The sequence below is a fragment of the Papilio polytes genome, unplaced genomic scaffold (genome assembly GCF_000836215.1).
Source record: "Papilio polytes unplaced genomic scaffold, Ppol_1.0 DF824169.1, whole genome shotgun sequence".
Lineage (NCBI taxonomy): Eukaryota > Metazoa > Arthropoda > Insecta > Lepidoptera > Papilionidae > Papilio > Papilio polytes.
In genome coordinates, this window is record NW_013525035.1 from 5128574 (window position 1) to 5148209 (window position 19636).

At 37.3% G+C, this 19636-nt stretch overlaps 4 protein-coding genes across 4 annotated transcripts; 3 read left to right on the forward strand and 1 right to left on the reverse strand.

Annotated features, from left to right (window-relative positions):
- Positions 1 to 1607: 1607 nt before the first annotated feature.
- Positions 1608 to 4160, reverse strand: LOC106111341 (heat shock protein 83). Its single transcript, XM_013293375.1, has one exon. The coding sequence runs from the start codon at positions 4002 to 4004 to the stop codon at positions 1851 to 1853; it is 2154 nt and encodes a 717-aa protein (XP_013148829.1). The 5' UTR covers positions 4005 to 4160; the 3' UTR covers positions 1608 to 1850.
- A 1990-nt stretch (positions 4161 to 6150) lies between these two features.
- Positions 6151 to 6834, forward strand: LOC106111308 (protein lethal(2)essential for life-like). The gene has a single exon (XM_013293332.1). It carries the CDS (start codon positions 6231 to 6233, stop codon positions 6783 to 6785), a length of 555 nt encoding a protein of 184 aa, XP_013148786.1. The 5' UTR covers positions 6151 to 6230; the 3' UTR covers positions 6786 to 6834.
- A 4615-nt stretch (positions 6835 to 11449) lies between these two features.
- On the forward strand, positions 11450 to 13697 carry LOC106111386 (heat shock protein 68-like). Its single transcript, XM_013293449.1, has one exon. The coding sequence runs from the start codon at positions 11568 to 11570 to the stop codon at positions 13575 to 13577; it is 2010 nt and encodes a 669-aa protein (XP_013148903.1). The 5' UTR covers positions 11450 to 11567; the 3' UTR covers positions 13578 to 13697.
- Positions 13698 to 14781: 1084 nt separating this feature from the next.
- Positions 14782 to 19448, forward strand: LOC106111387 (facilitated trehalose transporter Tret1-like). The gene is made up of 3 exons (XM_013293450.1): positions 14782 to 14924; positions 17232 to 17367; positions 17687 to 19448. Exons 1-3 carry the CDS (start codon positions 14883 to 14885, stop codon positions 19012 to 19014), a joined length of 1506 nt encoding a protein of 501 aa, XP_013148904.1. The 5' UTR covers positions 14782 to 14882; the 3' UTR covers positions 19015 to 19448.
- Positions 19449 to 19636: the final 188 nt, after the last annotated feature.

The following is a 19636-nucleotide window of genomic DNA, read 5'->3' on the forward strand; positions in this document are numbered from 1 at the left end:
TCCGATTTTTGAAATGGCATTTCGTATTTCAAATGACAACACTGAGGTAATTTACCCCTACAAAAGGCCATTGTTTAGCTTTACTTTTCTGCTTCGATTAGATATTTACGTGATCTTCTATAAGTTTTTTTTTATTAATTTTAATATATTGATATTAATAATTTGTAATAAAAATATGTATAGATAAAATTATATGAAACCTCTAGATCGCTCCAGGAATGAGTGGGCGGAATCATTTACTAGCTAAACATAAACACGGCAAGCGTTTGGCAATGGCAATATAACGCTAGAATTATCTTACTAATTTTACTAATATTATAAATGCGAATGTTCGGATGGATGTATGTAAGAGTTTGTAGCCTAAACTGCTGAACGGATCTCTGTGCAATTTTGCATAGATGTAGTCTGGAAGAACATATACTTTTTTTCTTTTATACCACGCGGACGGAGTTCGGGCGTAAGCTAAAAAATATATTATAGTGTACAGATAATAAATAAGAAAATATAAAATATATTTTTTTTAAAATATCCAAATAAATGTAATAGTAAATAACTATCTTTTGTTAACAATGGCGTAGAAAATTCGAGAACTTTCATAATAGCGTCATAAGGGCGGAGTCGCATGGTATTGATCCAACGTAGATGTAACCGGGTCAAATGCGCTTCTGGAAATAGAACGACCGACTTCTGGAATTATCTACGCTTTGAATAACGTTATATAGAGGTCTACGTTTTTTTATATGGACAGGTATATTCTATTTTTAAAATTAAATAAAACCCTGTGAAAAACATAATTATCTGAAATGCTAATTAGAGTAAATAAGACTTTTGAAGCATATATATGTATACTGGATATAGTCATTGTAAAACTGTTGTGCCTAGTTTACATTTTTTCAGTACAGTTAGAAATTGCACTGGCCTAGCATAGATTGTTATTGCTAATTCAGGCCCGTTTGCGTCTACAGTATGCCAGCGTTGATATTTATTGAGCAGTACTGTAGGACAATAACGCTGTCCCGGAATAGACGATTCAATGGCAGTCCACAATACACTCGAACCACAAGCGCAAAGAACGACGGTCGCCGGTACCTCCTCTTCTCTAAATAAGCAACGTGCGAGTACTGTACTTAATTGATCTCAGCACTGGACTGGCATGAGACAAGTTTATTCCTGGTTTTACTCATTAACTAAACTGGTATTTAACTGGCATAATGATAACACTGATTGGCTTCAGTGAGGTTCATACATACCATTCCTTGCCTGCGCTACTATCCAAGTGTGTAGCAGGCATTATGCAGTCGGAATTACGGAACTGTCTCCACAAGTAGAAAGCTAACATCAGTTAATATTTGTAATTTTTTTTCTTTAACAAGGCTGCGAAGCTGTCTTACTGTGCTGGTATAATGCGTACCAGGCATTCTTCTAACAGACTGAACATGTAAATCAGTTTTTATATGAAATACTTTACTTACAATATCTGCTTATATTTTCTTTATAAGCAGAAAGTGTAATTGATGTTCTAGATACTCTAAAACTTTCTGGTGAATACTCTATAGACCCAATTTCAGACTCAAAGGCTTATGTGTTTTGAATAAATGAAACAAATCTTATTTTGTAATATATTTTATTTACAATGCTAACTCAAACTTTGTTTATCACAAGTTCTAAGTACAAGAATTAAGAATACAGGAGAAATGAGAATTAAAAAAACTTAGGTTAAAATTTATTTATTAATCGTAATTAATAATGGAATTTTTTGAACTAAATCAGTCTTTGGTTGTACACCAGTGCACAAAAATAAACGGCGATAACCACAACATAGCGGTAGTAGGCGGGAACGTAACTGAGATTTAATCGACCTCCTCCATGCGCGACGCGTCGTCAGCGTCCACCTCGAGCGCGGGCACCTCGCCGGCACCAGACTCTTCCACCTGGATGGGCTCGTCCTCGTCAATACCCAGGCCAAGTTTGATCATGCGGTAAATACGCGACGCATGCACCTGAGGCTCATCCAGAGTGAAGCCAGACGACAGAAGGGCGGTCTCATACAGTAGGATAACCAAATCCTTGACGGCCTTATCGTTCTTGTCGGCCTCCGCCTTCTGTCGCAGAGTCTCCACGATCGAGTGGTCAGGGTTGATTTCGAGGTGCTTCTTCGCAGCCATGTAGCCCATGGTCGACGTGTCACGCAGAGCCTGCGCCTTCATGATGCGCTCCATGTTCGCCGACCAACCGTACTGCGCTGTTACGATGCAGCACGGAGACTCCACCAGCCTGTTCGACACGACGACCTTCTCAACTTTGTTGTCCAGGATGTTCTTCATGACTTTGCAGAGACCTTCGAACTTGACCTTGTCCTCCTCGCGCTTCTTCTTCTCCTCTTCGTCCTCGGGCAGCTCGAGACCCTCCTTAGTGACCGACACCAGGGTCTTGCCGTCGAACTCCCGGAGCTGCTGCACGACGTACTCGTCGATGGGCTCGGTCATGTACACGACCTCGTAGCCACGCTTCTTTACCCTCTCGACGAACGACGAGTTGGCGACCTGGTCGCGGTTCTCGCCAGTGATGTAGTAGATGTGCTTCTGGTTCTCCTTCATGCGCGACACGTACTCCTTCATAGAGCATGCCTCATCACCGGATGCGGATGTGTGGTAGCGCAGCAGGTCGGCCAACTTCGACCTGTTCTGAGAGTCCTCGTGGATGCCGAGTTTCAGGTTCTTGCTGAACTGTTCGTAGTACTTCTTGTAATTTTCTTTGTCTTCAGCGAGCTCCTCGAACAGCTCGAGGCACTTCTTTACTAAGTTCTTACGGATGACTTTAAGAATCTTATTCTGTTGCAGCATCTCACGAGAGATGTTAAGTGGCAGGTCCTCGCTGTCAACTACACCCTTGATGAAGTTGAGGTACTCGGGGATCAGGTCCTCGCAGTTGTCCATGATGAATACTCGGCGAACGTACAGCTTGATGTTGTTCTTACGCTTCTTGTTCTCGAAGAGGTCGAAGGGCGCGCGGCGCGGCACGAACAGCAGCGCGCGGAACTCTAGCTGACCTTCCACGGAGAAGTGTTTGACTGCCAGGTGGTCCTCCCAGTCGTTAGTAAGGGACTTGTAGAAGTCTCCGTACTCCTCGTGCGTGATGTCGTCAGCATTACGTGTCCAGATCGGCTTGGTCTTGTTCAGCTCCTCGTCCTCGGTGTATTTCTCCTTGATGGTCTTCTTCTTTTTCTTTTCCTTGTTGCTGTCCTCTTCTTCGTCTTCGCCGACATCCTCGATCTTGGGCTTGTCATCCTCTTTCTCTTCTTTCTTTTCTTCCTCGGCCTCGTCGTCGGACAATTCCTTTTCACGTTCCTTCTCTACGACGAGTTTGATGGGGTAGCCGATGAACTGGGAGTGTTTCTTGACAATTTCTTTGATCTTGTGCTCCTCCAGGTACTCCGTCAGGTCTTCCTTAATGAACAGGACAATCTTGGTACCGCGGCCGAGGGGCTCACCCGGGTCGGGACGAACTGTGAAGGAACCGCCGGCCGCAGACTCCCACATGTACTGCTCGTCATCGTTGTGTTTGGAGTGAACGGTGACACGGTCGGCTACTAAGTAGCAAGAGTAGAAACCAACACCAAACTGACCAATCATGCTGATGTCGGCTCCCGCTTGCAACGCCTCCATGAATGCCTTTGTTCCGGACTTGGCAATCGTACCCAGGTTGTTGACTAGATCTGCCTTTGTCATTCCGATACCGGTGTCGATGATTGTAAGTGTGCCTTCGCTCTTGTTAGGAACGATTTTGATGTAAAGTTCCTTACCGCTGTCAAGCTTCGACGGATCTGTGAGGGATTCATATCGGATCTTGTCCAAGGCGTCAGATGAGTTGGAAATCAGCTCTCGAAGGAAGATTTCTTTGTTCGAGTAGAATGTGTTGATGATGAGGGACATGAGCTGGGCGATCTCCGCCTGGAAGGCGAAGGTCTCCACCTCGCCCGACTGGACCTGCATCTCTTCTGGCATTTTGAATTTATCACTTAAAATTGTTTCTATAAAATAGTTTCACGTTTCTATATTCACAGAATACTTGACTGGCAACGCGGTTTGTTAAAGAGCACGTGTTAAAATCGCAGAGTATCGTACTAACGTATCTCGCTCTTGTAATTTCTCAAATAACGCCGGCATTTGTCAGAACATGTATTTATACCCGCGCACTGCAGCGACATCTATGATCCAATGGAAAATTCTAGATTTGGCGCGGCGCTTTCCAGAGGTTTGTAACCGTTGGTTAGAATTTAATACTTGTTTCCACAAATTACTCATTCGAAATTTTATTTCGTTCTTAAAAATCGTTGAAAATCTTAGACTTTGTGTACTAAAGATATTAAACGTAAAAGTTATAAATGAAATACTGATAATTGATTTGTTCACAAAAAGTCTCAAGTTTCATGGGCCATGGATAGTAAGATGCTAAGGTTTAAAGCGATTTAGAAGAACGAGCTTTGATAAACATTAACGTTGAAATTTCCCTAATAATTTAACAACAAAATAACGAAAATCCAATATTCAAACGTGATTGATTAAAAACATTATTTTTTAAAAGGTTTAGGATGCCAGAGTAAACCAACTTTTAGTTTTGCTACTCTCCGCATCGCGGCGTCACATGACCAGCCGTCAAAACGTGTGGAATATTCTCGAATGTTCTAGAACTTTCGATTGATTACTTCTGAATAAACATTTTAGAAAGATATATGTAGGAGATTTTTGTGTAAAAACTATTGATTTAAATTAATAATCAACCTTTATCTTAAAGACAATTTATTTCACCTTTTAAAATAATGTTTTACCAACTTTAATATTTCCTTCTGGAACATTCAGTACGTTTCCGGTTATTAGTTCGTCTTTTCGACACTCGAAGCGCTGTAGTCATCCGAGTTAACCGACCGGTAGTAGTTATTTTGCCGGGTTCTAGATTAATCCATGAACTTTTGTATTGATTTTATGCATTATAGCCTTGGGGTGCATTTTTACATAGTAAAACCGATTCCTAATACAAATACCCTAATACTTAGAAGTTCTAATAATTAGAACAAAATTGCTTTAAGAATTACGACAAATTTTAGGGTTATGTCAACTTTGCGCGTTTTTTACTTTTTTACTGATTGTTTTGTTTATATTTATAATTTTCATTTCTGGAACACGTGAAATCTAATGTTTTAAAAAATACTTTTTACTTTTACAATTACTAACGGAGATTTGAATTTTCTTTGTCTTCAAATAAGAACAATAGTGTATGGGTTCCTACCTGAATAGATTTTTGCATGGAAATTTAAACATAGGCTAGGTTTATTATCAGGCTTTAATGAAATATAGATTTTTGAAGTATACTTTATTAGATTACTAACAATGCGGTTATAATTCTAGATTCATAGTAGATAAGAATTCAAAGTAACAAGTATTATTCATTGCCCACACATGCATGATGCAATTTGAGGTTAAGTTTTTTATCAACAAATAAGAAAATTTGCTTTTATTTAGTATAAAAAGAGTTATACGTTTTTAACAAATTAAGATGTTTAATCCGGGATGACAATGCAGATTGTCATATTTTTAATATTGTAGGAAACAAAGTGCAATTACTCGACATTTGTTTTAATAATTCATTAATTATCTACGTAGATGTTGCTTTTTAGAGTAAATCTTACTTGTTTAAAGATTATTTCAAGAGTTTTTAAAATGTTATCGTTTAGGTATTACGTAGAAATTAGTTTTTAGTTTGGGAACATTAAATTAGAAAAATATTAATTTAACGCCATCTTTCGAAAATTTTTACAAGACACATTATCGGAGTTATTTCTACTTTTTGTCAAGAGATGGCACTTGGTCAGGAATTAGATTTAAAATAATTCGGACTTTTTAGATGTATTATTATATTTTTTTATGATTTCACCATATTTTAAATGTTTAATTACTCAAAAAATGTTTCTGTTCTTCTTCGATATAGCCATTTTTGATAATTTTTATAAAATTACTGCTTGTAGTTTGTCTATGTGTAGACAGATGGCGCTAATCTTCAAGAAATATCTACTTGGTTCCAGAATTGTCTGGCACCATTCCGTTTGAAGGCTGATAATATAAAAACCAGCGCGGCTTGGGCGCAGCTATTCAGTACATTGAACGACAAGTTCTGTGACAAGCGAAGTTTACATTGTCTGAGCGATTTTCAATCGTCAAATATCAGAATTAAAAATGGCACTTCTACCGTTATTATTTGACGATATTGTACCAAGACGTGTACGGGATTCACTTTTCGACACGGATTTATCCGACGACTTACTTCTAAGCTTGGACCGGCGTCCATCTTTACGTTTACGGCAATACATTCGCCCATGGAGGAACTTATCGACGTTAAATCGAGACATCGGATCGACAATCAAAACTGACATAGACAAGTTCCAAGTAAACTTGGACGTTCAACATTTCGCTCCGGAAGAAATAAGCGTGAAAACTGTAGACGGATATATCGTTGTTGAAGGAAAACATGAAGAAAAGGAAGACGAACATGGATTCATATCACGTCAGTTTAAAAGACGTTACGCCTTACCTGAGGATTGCAATCCAGAGACTGTCGTATCCAAATTATCTTCAGATGGTGTACTAACAGTGTTCGCGCCAAGAGAATCGAGTCAAAAAGGCGAGAGGGTGATACCCATAACCCAGACAGGACCAATAAGAAGGAAGAAGCAAGAAGAACAGAACGGTGAGGTAGAAGAAAAGACACCACAGAAGAAAAAAAGGCGTTAAAACAAAATTTTGAATTTTTCTCAAATATTTTATAAATTTCAAAGACTGATTTTTGTAGATTTTAAATAAATAAATGTTTAATTAATTAGTTGTTTTATTTTATATATACTAACAGTCGCCCCCGATTCTGCTCGGAGCGTTTGCGTCGTCCGAGACAGTATTCTACATATAGTAATCTCACTAATATTATAAATGCGAAAGTTTAGATGGATGGATGTTTGTGACAGTTTGTAGCTTAAACTATTGAACGGATCCCGATAAAATTTGGCATAGATGTAGAGGATAGTCTGGAAAAATACTTAGGCGTAATTATGTTTTTTTTTTAATTCAACGCGGACGGAGTTGCAAGCAACAGATAGACTTAAAATTTTATTCAGACCGATGGACGTTGCATATTAAAAAAACATCCATACATATATTCGCATTTATAATATTAGTTAGATTTATTATGCTTTTTATTTATATCTATTATTTACGAAAGAAAACAGACACATGAGTCACAAATAACAGTCCAAGCCTAGATCTTTAATGCAGTCCACTTTGCTAATATACATATTAAAAAAAAAAAACATTTTTATCTCCCATTCTATAACAAAAATTTCAGAAACAACAACATTTTTGTGAATCCTAGACGTAGTGGAAATCCACAGTAAATTTTAGCAATCAAATATTATAAAACATTTTTTCACTAGTAAAATAAATAATTTTAAATATTCTGCGAGTTGGTTCCACCGCACCGCGGGAAAGAGACAGCGATAGCATGCACATCTAGACGAGTATTGATTCGAAGGTTCTAGAATTACTAGCTTTTACCTGTGACGATGCTTGCTGATTTATTTCTTATTTAATATGTTGGATTTTTTTCTGGTATAGAATGTTACTGTTACAGTATCGTATCTGTTCTTTATTTTAGACTTTGTATGTTTTAAAAGTTTTTAGTATTAATGAAGTATTTGAAAATTACCTGTTAAGAGTTATAAAATATGATTCAATTATTTCAAAAATATATTTAAAAAAAAACATTCAAGTCGCTTTGATATCTATCCATATTCAATTTGAACTAAAGGTATTTTTATTTTATAACAATATTTTTTTAAAGTTAATAATAAAATAAAATATTATTTTCTAAATATCCCGACAAGGCTCCACCGCTCCGAGGGAAAGAGAAAGAGATATGGATGTTGCGATGGATCAGCATTAGGGTTGTCAACTTTTAAGAAAGTAGCATCGAAAACTGTCAACGAAAATGTTTTCTAGTGCCTTCTCAATCCTAACAAAGAAATAATAAAACAATATTAAGTGACTTAATTTAGATAATACTGTTTTAACAACAAGATATTGATGAAACACTTGTAATTTGGATGTGCATCCTGCAATTGGAAAAGGTGACAACCCTATGCACACAAAGCGTGAGCTCGAGGTGTAATGCATATAGTGTTGCCATAAAAAAATAAATTTTCCCAAGATAATAACAAGATTTTATTTTAAAGGAAAAATAAGTGTAATTTAATATTTTTATTATTAGCGTGTATTAATATTATTTAACGTGTAATATGCAATAACCGTATCTTTGATAATGATGGTTTGTAATCGAGTAATTGAAGACAGAACTTGTATTTCTGAATGTAACTGTAATTTAATAATCAATATAAGAAACGGCGATGTACTAATTTTATTATTTATTATGATGTAACAATGAAGTAAACAAATTCAATATGAGAAAATCTCCCTACAGTTTTGGGAGAAATTTAGATTCTACCTAACACTGACGGTTGGGGTAAATTCACCCCAACCCCCAGCCGATCTCGAACATTCCATCTCGTTCCAGCATAATTCTATTGATTTACTGAATCTCTCGATTCTAGATTCTGATTGGACGATTCTGGTCCATGGTAGACTTTTCTACCACGACCGTACAATATAAAAGCTCAGCAGCCGGTGTGGTAGCCAGTAGCCCGTGGGCAGGCAGCCCGCGGGGTCCTCCCGCCGTGGATTGGAAAGGCTTACAAACTGTTGGAATCCATTTTCTCCGATTAGTTTTGTATCACCGGGGATGGCTCTCTGAGAACCACAAATGTAATCGGAGGAGTGCGCTGGTCTGAAGATGTACGGCCGCGGCGCAGGAGGATCAAACTTCGAGAGACGCGACGGGCCCGCCGCACTGACCTGCAGGCGGGCCCGTCAAACATCACCAAGAGACCTCCGGTTAGTTTTGTTTGAAATATTATCACTATTTCATTCAAAACTATTTGGAGGAGTGCATAGTTTTAAGTACTTGTAACATTAAAATGAATATTTATTGTTTTAATGTTACGAGATTATATAACTGGTGTTCTATCCTTACAATGAATGCAAAATTAAAAACAAAAATTAATTCCATTTTTGTGTTTTATTTATTGTGTCCCGATAAGAAATGCTTTTAGATTCTATAGCTGTTACTGGCAATTACGCATGGAATAAAAAAAAACTAGTAAAATAGCTGTCCAGATGTTCTATATGCAAAAATCGAGATCGAATACCATTCTAGTTTCTCTTAGAAGCTTGTGCAATAACAAAAAAACAAAAGAAATAGTTAAATCAACATATGGAAATAGGGATTCATTTGTGATAAAAAATGAAACTACTTGGTCGAACATGATCAGCCTAACCTTTTTTACACGAATCTAATAACTAAAACAGAATAAATAACACTTAATATAGGCAAATAAAATAAAATTAAATCCTAGATCCTTATTTCTGTTAGAAAATATTAAACCTATCAAAAATAGGCAGAGAAAAGGACATGACAGTTACAATACGAAAGGAATCTTATGAGATTTATTTGACATTGACAGGCGGGCCGCCGAGCTGTTTGACCACAGATAATACTATGCTAGTAGTTTGACTGCCACCGAGACTGATTTCCTTGTAGGACTATACTTACATTCTACCTATAAAACCCAGACACACAGCCTCTGAAAAAGAATTTTTGAAATGCACTCCATAAAATGAGGAGAAGGATGAATTGTGAAAACATTACGATATCATAATAAGAATAACAAAATCAATCCAAAAGGATGGGAAAAATATGTACCATCTAATTGAACTTAGAAGTAAAGATTATTTTAATTCTTTGACAATTATGTTAAAATCAAAAATTAATTATTACATTTTTCCATGCAAGATTTTATTTTATTTAAATAAGTAAAACAGTTAAATAATGTGAATAGCGCCATCTATGTTTTAAATGTAAATCTATCTGAAAAATATTTGCAGTTTCTCAATCTTATTTAAACAAAATTATAAAAAAAAAAATTGTTGTTAAAATTTAGAATACTGTTCTTTAAAGTTTTTGTACAATAAGAACTATTCTATTCTATTTATAGAATATTATATGAGATTATCCAAGAAAAAATTACGACTAAGTACCTATACGATATTTATTATTTCAACATCATAAGTTTTTTTCTTTTATACATTTACTATACTTACACAAGAGAAAACAAATTCTTTAACTTTCCCTGACAAATAATCTGGACACAACAATATTATGCTAATATATTAAATAAATCATTTTAGAATTACGTTTCTAAGTAAACAATTCTGAGACAAATACTGTTCCGAGAATACAGATTTACACATAACACGATTTATTAAAAAATACTAATTACAATTACGTTTATTTTTATGTCTACATAAGTTTCATTTTATGTTTTATCGAACTTCCAATTATTAAATAAGAAAGAAAATTGTTTTACATTCCACTGATGCTAGGGTAGAAGTTTTTATAAAGTTCGTAGAGTACATCTCTATCCTTTTCCATCTATCTCTTTCGCACATCGAACACTCGCATGGAACAGCCCAGATTATTCTACTGTAGTGTTGCCATATTGGTCTGTTTAAAATTCCCTATTTAAATGAGAAGTAAAAATGGTAAATGTTTTTAGGGGACTATAGCAAAAGTGCAAAATCAACCAATTCAATCAAAAATTACGTAAACATCGAAAAACTTGCTCACTCATATTTTTAATAGTATGCACTATATACATTTAGTGAGAAGGGACGAATAGTAAAAAGTGGCCTAATTTAAGTCCCTTTCTCTTTACCACCCTTTTCTTATAAAGAGAGGTTGGGAAGAGGAAGTGGATTTGACGGTGGAGGAGATGCATAGGAAGGGGAAAAATCCTCTTTATGTGCGTCTCCTCCTCCGTCGGATAAGGGTAGGCAACGCATCTGCAATTGCGGATGTCTGTGGGCAGCGGTCGCTTCGCCATTTTGGCGATTTCCGGTGGCCGCTTGCTCGTTTGCCACCTTATGTTATAAAAAAAAAAAGTATGGTAAGGTATAGTTAAAGCAAAAATTCTTCTAGTTTGTACCAGTGACAGCTAACAAAACACTAAATATAATAATAATTTACACAACACCGAAATATATAAAAATTTAAAATTTCCCGAAACAAAAGCAAAAATAATAAAGTGTTATCCCCAAATGCGTAATTGTGTCATGTTTCATGCTGTCTCGTTCCAACTTTAGGCTCTAGATTGTTCTCGACTGCTTTACTAGAACGTTCTTGTAACAGCGCGTTCTGATTGGTCGCGCTTTTGACGTTACGCGATGTTTCGAGAGTTTTATTGGTTTAATATAAAAGCGCGACGACCGGCGCGGGAAGTCAGTCACATTTGAAACGCGATACAAAGAGGACGAAGAGAAGAGCTCGGTGTTTACCAAACGTGTTTGCAAGCAGTTTAATATTATTGGGAAATTACAGTACATTTACGAGAAGAGTAGTAAAATAATAACAAAATGCCAGCAATTGGAATAGATCTGGGAACGACGTATTCATGTGTGGGAGTGTGGCAGCATGGCAATGTGGAGATCATCGCCAACGACCAAGGCAACAGGACCACACCATCGTACGTAGCATTCACCGACACAGAGCGGCTGATCGGCGATGCAGCGAAGAACCAGGTGGCCCTCAACCCCAACAATACAGTGTTCGACGCCAAGCGGCTGATAGGACGCAAGTTCGACGACCCCAAGATCCAGCAAGACATGAAACATTGGCCGTTTAAAGTGATCAGTGAGGGCGGAAAACCCAAAATTGAGGTGGAGTTCAAGGGCGAGAGGAAGAGGTTCGCACCGGAGGAGATCAGCAGCATGGTGCTGACGAAGATGAAGGAGACCGCAGAGGCATACCTCGGCAGTTCGGTGCGGGAGGCTGTCATCACAGTGCCGGCGTACTTCAACGACTCGCAGCGGCAGGCCACCAAGGACGCGGGCGCCATCGCCGGCTTGAACGTATTGCGTATCATCAACGAGCCCACAGCCGCCGCGTTGGCTTACGGCTTGGACAAGAACCTGAAAGGCGAGCGCAACGTGCTGATATTCGATCTCGGCGGTGGTACTTTCGACGTGTCCATTCTCACTATCGACGAGGGCTCCCTGTTTGAAGTTAAAGCGACAGCCGGCGACACTCACCTGGGAGGCGAGGACTTTGACAACAGACTGGTGAATCACCTCGCCGAAGAGTTCAAGCGTAAGTACAAGAAGGATTTACGAATAAACCCGCGAGCTTTGCGCCGCCTGCGTACGGCTGCTGAGCGCGCTAAACGGACGCTCTCCTCTAGCACCGAGGCTACCATCGAAATCGACGCGCTCTACGAAGGCATCGACTTCTATACACGTGTGTCCCGTGCCCGCTTCGAGGAGCTTAATTCGGACCTGTTCCGTGGCACCCTGGAGCCCGTTGAGAAGGCGCTCAAGGATGCCAAGATGGATAAGAGCCAGATCCACGATGTGGTGCTAGTCGGCGGCTCCACCCGCATCCCGAAAGTGCAGAGCTTGCTGCAAAACTTCTTCTGTGGCAAGAAGCTCAACCTGTCCATTAACCCTGACGAAGCCGTGGCGTACGGCGCAGCCGTGCAGGCCGCCATCCTGAGCGGCGAGAAGGACTCCAAGATTCAGGATGTGCTGCTGGTGGACGTGGCGCCGCTGTCGCTCGGCATCGAGACCGCCGGCGGAGTGATGACCAAGATCGTCGAGCGCAACTCCAAGATCCCGTGCAAGCAGAGCCAGACGTTCACTACGTACTCCGACAACCAGCCGGCGGTCACTATCCAGGTATACGAGGGCGAGCGCGCGATGACTAAGGACAACAACCTGCTGGGCACGTTCGACTTGACGGGCATTCCGCCGGCGCCGCGCGGCGTGCCCAAGATAGACGTCACCTTCGACCTGGACGCCAACGGCATCCTGAACGTTTCCGCCAAGGAGAACAGCACGGGCCGCAGCAAGAACATCGTTATCAAGAACGACAAGGGGCGGCTATCGCAGGCTGACATCGACCGCATGCTGTCTGAGGCGGAGCGCTACAAAGAAGAAGACGAGAAGCAGCGGCAGAGGGTCGCCGCCCGCAACCAGCTGGAGTCTTACGTGTTCAGCGTGAAGCAGGCGGTGGAGGAGGCGGGAGACAAGCTGAGCGAGGAGGACAAGAGCACGGCGCGGCGCGAGTGTGAAGACGCGCTCAAGTGGCTGGACAACAACACGCTGGCTGAGCGCGAGGAGTACGAGCACCGTCTGACGCAGCTGCAGCGCCTCTGCTCTCCCATCATGACCAAGATGCACGGTGGCGGCGCGCAGGCTGGTCCACAGGGCGGTATGCCAGGCGGTATGCCAGGAGGTATGCCAGGAGGTATGCCAGGAGGTATGCCAGGCGGTATGCCAGGAGGTATGCCGGGTGGTATGCCTGGTGGTTATCCTGGCGGCATGTACGGAAACCATAATCGTGGACCCACCGTGGAAGAAGTGGACTAAAGTTACTTTGAATTTGACTTAAACTCGGACTTGTATCTAATCAGTATTTTTAATAATTTGTGATATTTGTTTTTAAGTTTTATATTTGTAACTGAAGACTGATAATTTATTTTAAACACAATCGTCTGTAATCATCCTGTATTAAGTAATAAATATAATTAGTTATAATTCAATTGTTTTTTTTTCTCAAGCTTTATTGCAGTTACGTAATTTTTAAAACTGACATCCAGGCACATGTGGCCTTTACTGTAAGAAACGATATTTGAAGTTAATCAGATTAACACAAAAAGGCTTATTTCCAAAATTAATTCTCTTATCCAAAAAACTAAAATGAGACGAAATTTATGGGCATTATCATATCGAATTTAGATTGAAATTTAATTTGTTGATAAAGTATTTTATCTTGTTTCAATCTATTATTGGAAATTAAAAACTGGTAGCTTGCAGCTTACATCATTATTGCAGGATTATTTGTTGATAAATGCGTTGATTTCAATGCAATCTTAGATCACTTTTTCGTTACAACATAGCGAGAAATGCGTTTTTTTTAACCGAATTATAGGACTGCAACCGTTCCAGCCAATGGGAAAAGCGGAAATAAAACAGATGCAGAATGTTCTTTTCAAATCTAACTCATAAGTCTTGTACGCATTCTTTGAATAAAGATAAATTTATTAAATGTTAAAAAGTTTCCAATGTACATTGATTTGTCTTTGGTGAAATGAAACTGTGAATTTTCATTTTGAACCTATAAGCTTCTTACTATAAACTAGCTTAGACTCTATTCGCGTGAAGTTTCAAAAAAAAAATAAAAAAACGTAGCCTATGTTACTCACAGATAAATTGCCTTTCTAACGGTGAAAGGATTTTTAAAATCGGCCCAGTAGTTTTTGAGCCTATTCATTACAATCAAAAAAATTTTTCCTATTTATAATATCAGTATAGATTACATCTAATTCTGTGACATTAAAATAATTTTACAAAAACGCGGGAATTATAAATTTCTACTACAGATTAAAAAAAAAACAATTATCTAATAATTACATCTGTAATTGTTTCTCGATGTAGAAAAAATATCTATAATTCGTTTGTCTATTTCCCGCGTAAAATCGTTTGCGTCACATTATCATTGCATTGATATTAAAAGTGAACAAATAATAATTAATCTAATCTGACTATCGTGTGGATATCGTTTGACTTTAGATACCACACAATCCTGCAGCTTGTTAAACGGAACGGAACTCTTAACACAGAAGATTTCTAAAATATGTTGTTTCGACTTTGATAGTACATTAGTGTAGCAAAATGAGTAAGAGTGAATCGAAATATTTGCCATTTTTGCGGCAGGTAAGCTTGTATAATCTGTTGTTTTTATTTAAAAAGAAAACAAAAGGCAAACGTTTTTGAGATTTGACGCACGGAGTAATTTTTTGATTTTATGCTTTGGTTTGAAAGAATAAATACGTGAAATAAGAAATATGTAATTTTTCCTACCTAAACAGATTTATTTTTATTAACTACACTGATTTTTAACTAATAAAATTAAAAAATAACATTAAAAACACTGACAACTGTTTTGTAATTTTTTAACGTAAATTTTTTAATAAATCTTTAATTGTAAATATAAAGTTTTGAACAAAAATGTTTTTGGATTTTAATTAGTGTATTTTAAGCAAAAAACCGCAAATTTATTTAAAAAAAATATTACTACTAAATACTGCGTAAGGTATTTTAATAGTTATAATTTATTTCGATTTTTTTTACAAATCATACTAATATTATAAATGCGAAAGTTTAGATGGATTGATGTTTGTTAAAGTTTGTAACCTAAACGCCTGAAACGATTTCGATGAAATTTGGTACAGATGTAGTGGATAGTCTGGAAGAAGAAATGGGCTACTCAGTTTTGTTTTTTTTAATTCCACGCAGACAGTGTCGCGGGCGATAGCTACCTCTTCGATATTTTCTTTTATTTTCGCATTAAAATATACACTGAGTTAAAGTAATTTTAAGTGCCAGCTTATGGATGGAGCCATCGAAAAATGATTAACCTTTTGGCGAACATTTGGGCATGGCTTAAAAATATATTTTTTAAGAAGACAAAAGAATAAGCAATCTTATTTCTTATCTGTGGGCACGTCTGATTAATTTACAATGCGTAAAATTGTAACAAGAATAATACAATAACTTAGAAAATAATAGCGAATTTTCAAATCTTGTTACCAAGTAATTTATCAATAAAATTTCTCTGATAAGATTTAAATTATTTATTACAATTAATTACATTTGACAAGTGATTTGGTGCGTTATAATCTGTGGTCACCGTTTAAAAAGCTTTTTTACGCTTCTTGGCAGTACCTAAAAATAAATAACGCGTTTAAATAAAACTGCATTTCTCCATTTCACATTTATGTTTTTTTAACTATGAACATTTTTAAAATCGTTTTATTAACCCAGATGACCTTGACGTAGCCATGTTTATCGTCAGAATCAAGAAGACATTCAGCCGTGAGATTGTTGATAACAACTGATTATAGCCATAGTAATTAATTACCCGTATCTCTAAGTATCTGAACAGATACTTTGTATCGTAATACGTTCACGTTCAAGCACAGATCCTGTTATAACCGATATTAGTAAAGAAATGTATAATCTGTGCCGATAGACATTTAATCCATAGCACAAACGTGAAGCCAATAAAAGTACTTCGTAGGCCTTTTGCAAGGGTAAAATCTCTCTGTCAAGCTTGTTTTAAGCACGCCATCTGTGAATTACATATGTAAACAGTTTTAATAACACTATTTAAGAAAATTGAAAAACAGTACATGTAATTTATAAATAAAACTAGCTGTTGCTCGCAACCTCGTCAGCGTGAAATTAAAAGATAGTTAAAAATATGTTATTCAATTTTTTATGGTGAAATAATTTGTGAAATCGGCCCAGTAGTGTTTGAGTTATTTCAATAAATTAAAAATACAAATCTTTCCTCTTTATAATAGTATGGGTTAAGACATTTCTTTAGTTTCGAATGTGTTAATAATGAACAAATGTATTCCTAAATTATTGGTTCATTTTTTTGTTTAATTTTATATTTTATGTGCTAAAAAAACAAGATTAAGATCAATAATTTATCTTTATCAAAAAGATCCTTGACCAAAAAAAATTACACTGATTTTTTTGTCCAAGGCATTGTTTGGAGTGTGTAAATACTTGGTTAATATCAATTATTATTATAAATTAATATGTCTGAAGCGTGTGTTATCAGAGATTTCGCGACAAACTGAAGTGCAATATAAACAAATGCTTTATGTGTCGATTATAATTGCCCACTCATGTTATAATGCTGCTAACAATTAAACTAGTGTAATTACATTGTTTTAACCTTTGTAATGGTGATTTCGGTGTAGCCACCGGAAAGTAGACTTCACTTCCTTTTTCTCACTTCAGATATCGCACGATTAAGTGTGACAATTATTAAAAAACTTCTCTGGAATGAATAAAATGATTACTGTCAAAAGACAAAAAGCACAATCACCGTTGACGCCATCTACCGTTTATAGTTTAAATATTTATTTATTTTTTAATCGCTAAAACTTTAGTTATCCTACTTGACACTAGATGGCGTTGCTCTAAGTTTAAATTTTTGTTTTCTAGTGCTTTGTAACTGCTAGCGTAGCGCTGAACATCGTGGGACATGGTGCGGTAATAGGATATGCGGCTGTGCTTATCCCTGCACTGCGCAGTCCCGACTCGCATATAATCGCTACTCCGAGCGAGGAGTCATGGATAGGTGAGAACAGTATTATATTAGTCTAGGGGAGACCGACTATATATTTATGACTGTTACTAAACTTTAGCACGCCATCTATCGGAAGGAATTTGTAACTATCCTTAGTCTATTTTAAAAGCTTTTTTGACCGACTTCCCAAAAGAAGGAGGTACTCAATTCGTCTGTATGTTTTTTTTTTTTTTTAGTAAATAAAATATGGGTTTTGATGAAGCCATTGCAGCTTTTGTACATTATACAAGTTCCTTCAAGACCAACGGTGTACCAGGACATACAAATCAAATAATCTATATATTAAAATTGAATTTCTTTATTCTTTCAGCATCTATCGTGGGTTTCGCGCTCATAGTTGGGAACTTCATCATCACTCCATTGATGGACACATTGGGGAGGAAGAAGTCGCATTTGCTGACCATCCTGCCAAACATGACTGGTTGGTTTATGCTGCTGATGGTAAACAACGTAGCTGGTCTCATCATTGCCAGGTTCCTACAAGGCATCGCTATGGGAATGTTAGGACCTCTAGGTTCGATTATCATCGGAGAAATGACGGACCCGAAGAACAGAGGCGCGTTTCTGACTAGCGTCTCTCTCGCTCTCACTATCGGCGTCCTTTTCTCACACGCGTTAGGCACATGCTTCAGCTGGCAACAGAACGCACTTATCTGCTCGTTTATTACATTTATAAGTTTGCTTTTAATTATTTATGCTCCCGAATCTCCTTCGTGGTTGATATCAAAAGGAAGAGACGAGAAAGCGACTGAAATATTCTTCTGGTTAAGAGGAAAAGACGAAAGACAACGGATGGAATTAGATGATTTAATCGCTGCTCAAAAAACCGCGCGAAAATCCAGTATAGGTGTTGAAAAACAACCTATCGGTGTACGAATTAAACTATTATTTAGTTATTTAGGTAAAACATCGACAAAACCGGAGTTTTACAAGCCTATTTTAATAATGTTTTTATTATATACGATGTTTCAATTTGCTGGTATAAACGTTTTGAGTTCTTATGTCATGGATATAGTTCATCAATTGATTGGACCTGACGCGAACGCTAAAGTAATAATGGTGGCGTTGGATATTGAGAGACTAATTTGCAATCTTTTAGCCGTATTTTTAATGAAAACAATGAAACGAAGGACATTGTTATTTAGTACAGCTACGATTTGTGTATTATCTTATTTGGGTAAAGCTGGATATTTATATAGTAAACAAAATGGTTTATTACCTTACGATAACCAATGGATACCATTGTTTTTGATTGGAACTTATATGTTTTCTCTAACGATAGGAATATCTTCAATACCTTTTGCTATATCTGGGGAAATATTCCCATTGGAATATCGAGGTTTAGGCGGCGGTATAAGTGTTTGGGCTTTGTCTTTAAATTTCTTTGTTGCTGTAAAATCTTTCCCTGTATTAATTGGTGCTATTGGGTTGCCATTTACTTATTGTCTTTACGCCGGTATTGTGGTGATTTGTTTGATAGTTATTTACTTTTTAATGCCGGAAACAAAGGATAGGACCCTTCAGGATATTGAGAACAGTTTCCGTGGCTGGACGGCGGAGGACTACAAGAGTGCGGAACCTTTGAACGGCAAAGCGATTATTGAAATGCGAAGATGTAGTTCACATATACTTTACTGAGGTATAGATGATTTAAGGGTTCCCAACCGTCACACCGCTCTGTCCCGACGTGAGAAAAAGTTTCATCCGTCTCACCTTTTAGTCCCACTATCACCAATAAGGTGACAGATGGAACCGTTAAGTTAGTTCCAACCGTCCACTAGTCGCAAAAGGCTTGACGGATAAAATTTTTATTTTCATCTGTGTCCACGTAGGTACAGAGCAGGGTGACGGTTGGGAATTATCCGAAATATGTTGGCGGCACTTTTTACGTACGTAAAATATAATTTTAGGTGTAGGATGTTCGCGTCGCCATATTTGAAATGAACAACAACATAGTTTACGAGTCTATTTATTTTTGCTTGTTTTGTAAGGTAAAGAATGTTATCGAATGAAATGTTGTTTTTATATTGAAGTAAGCAATATTAATATTGTAAGTTAAGGCTGTGAGTATAATAAAAATAAAATGTAGATAATTACATAAGTTTGTTTAACAAATTTTTAATTTTAATAATTAATATTGGTTTATTTGATTGAATAAATAATTTATTAAATAAATTGTTAATTTTATTTTGATGTTTAAATTAATTCTGTTAGTAAAGTTTGTGATAAGTGGAAACTAAATGGTATTCAATAAAATTAC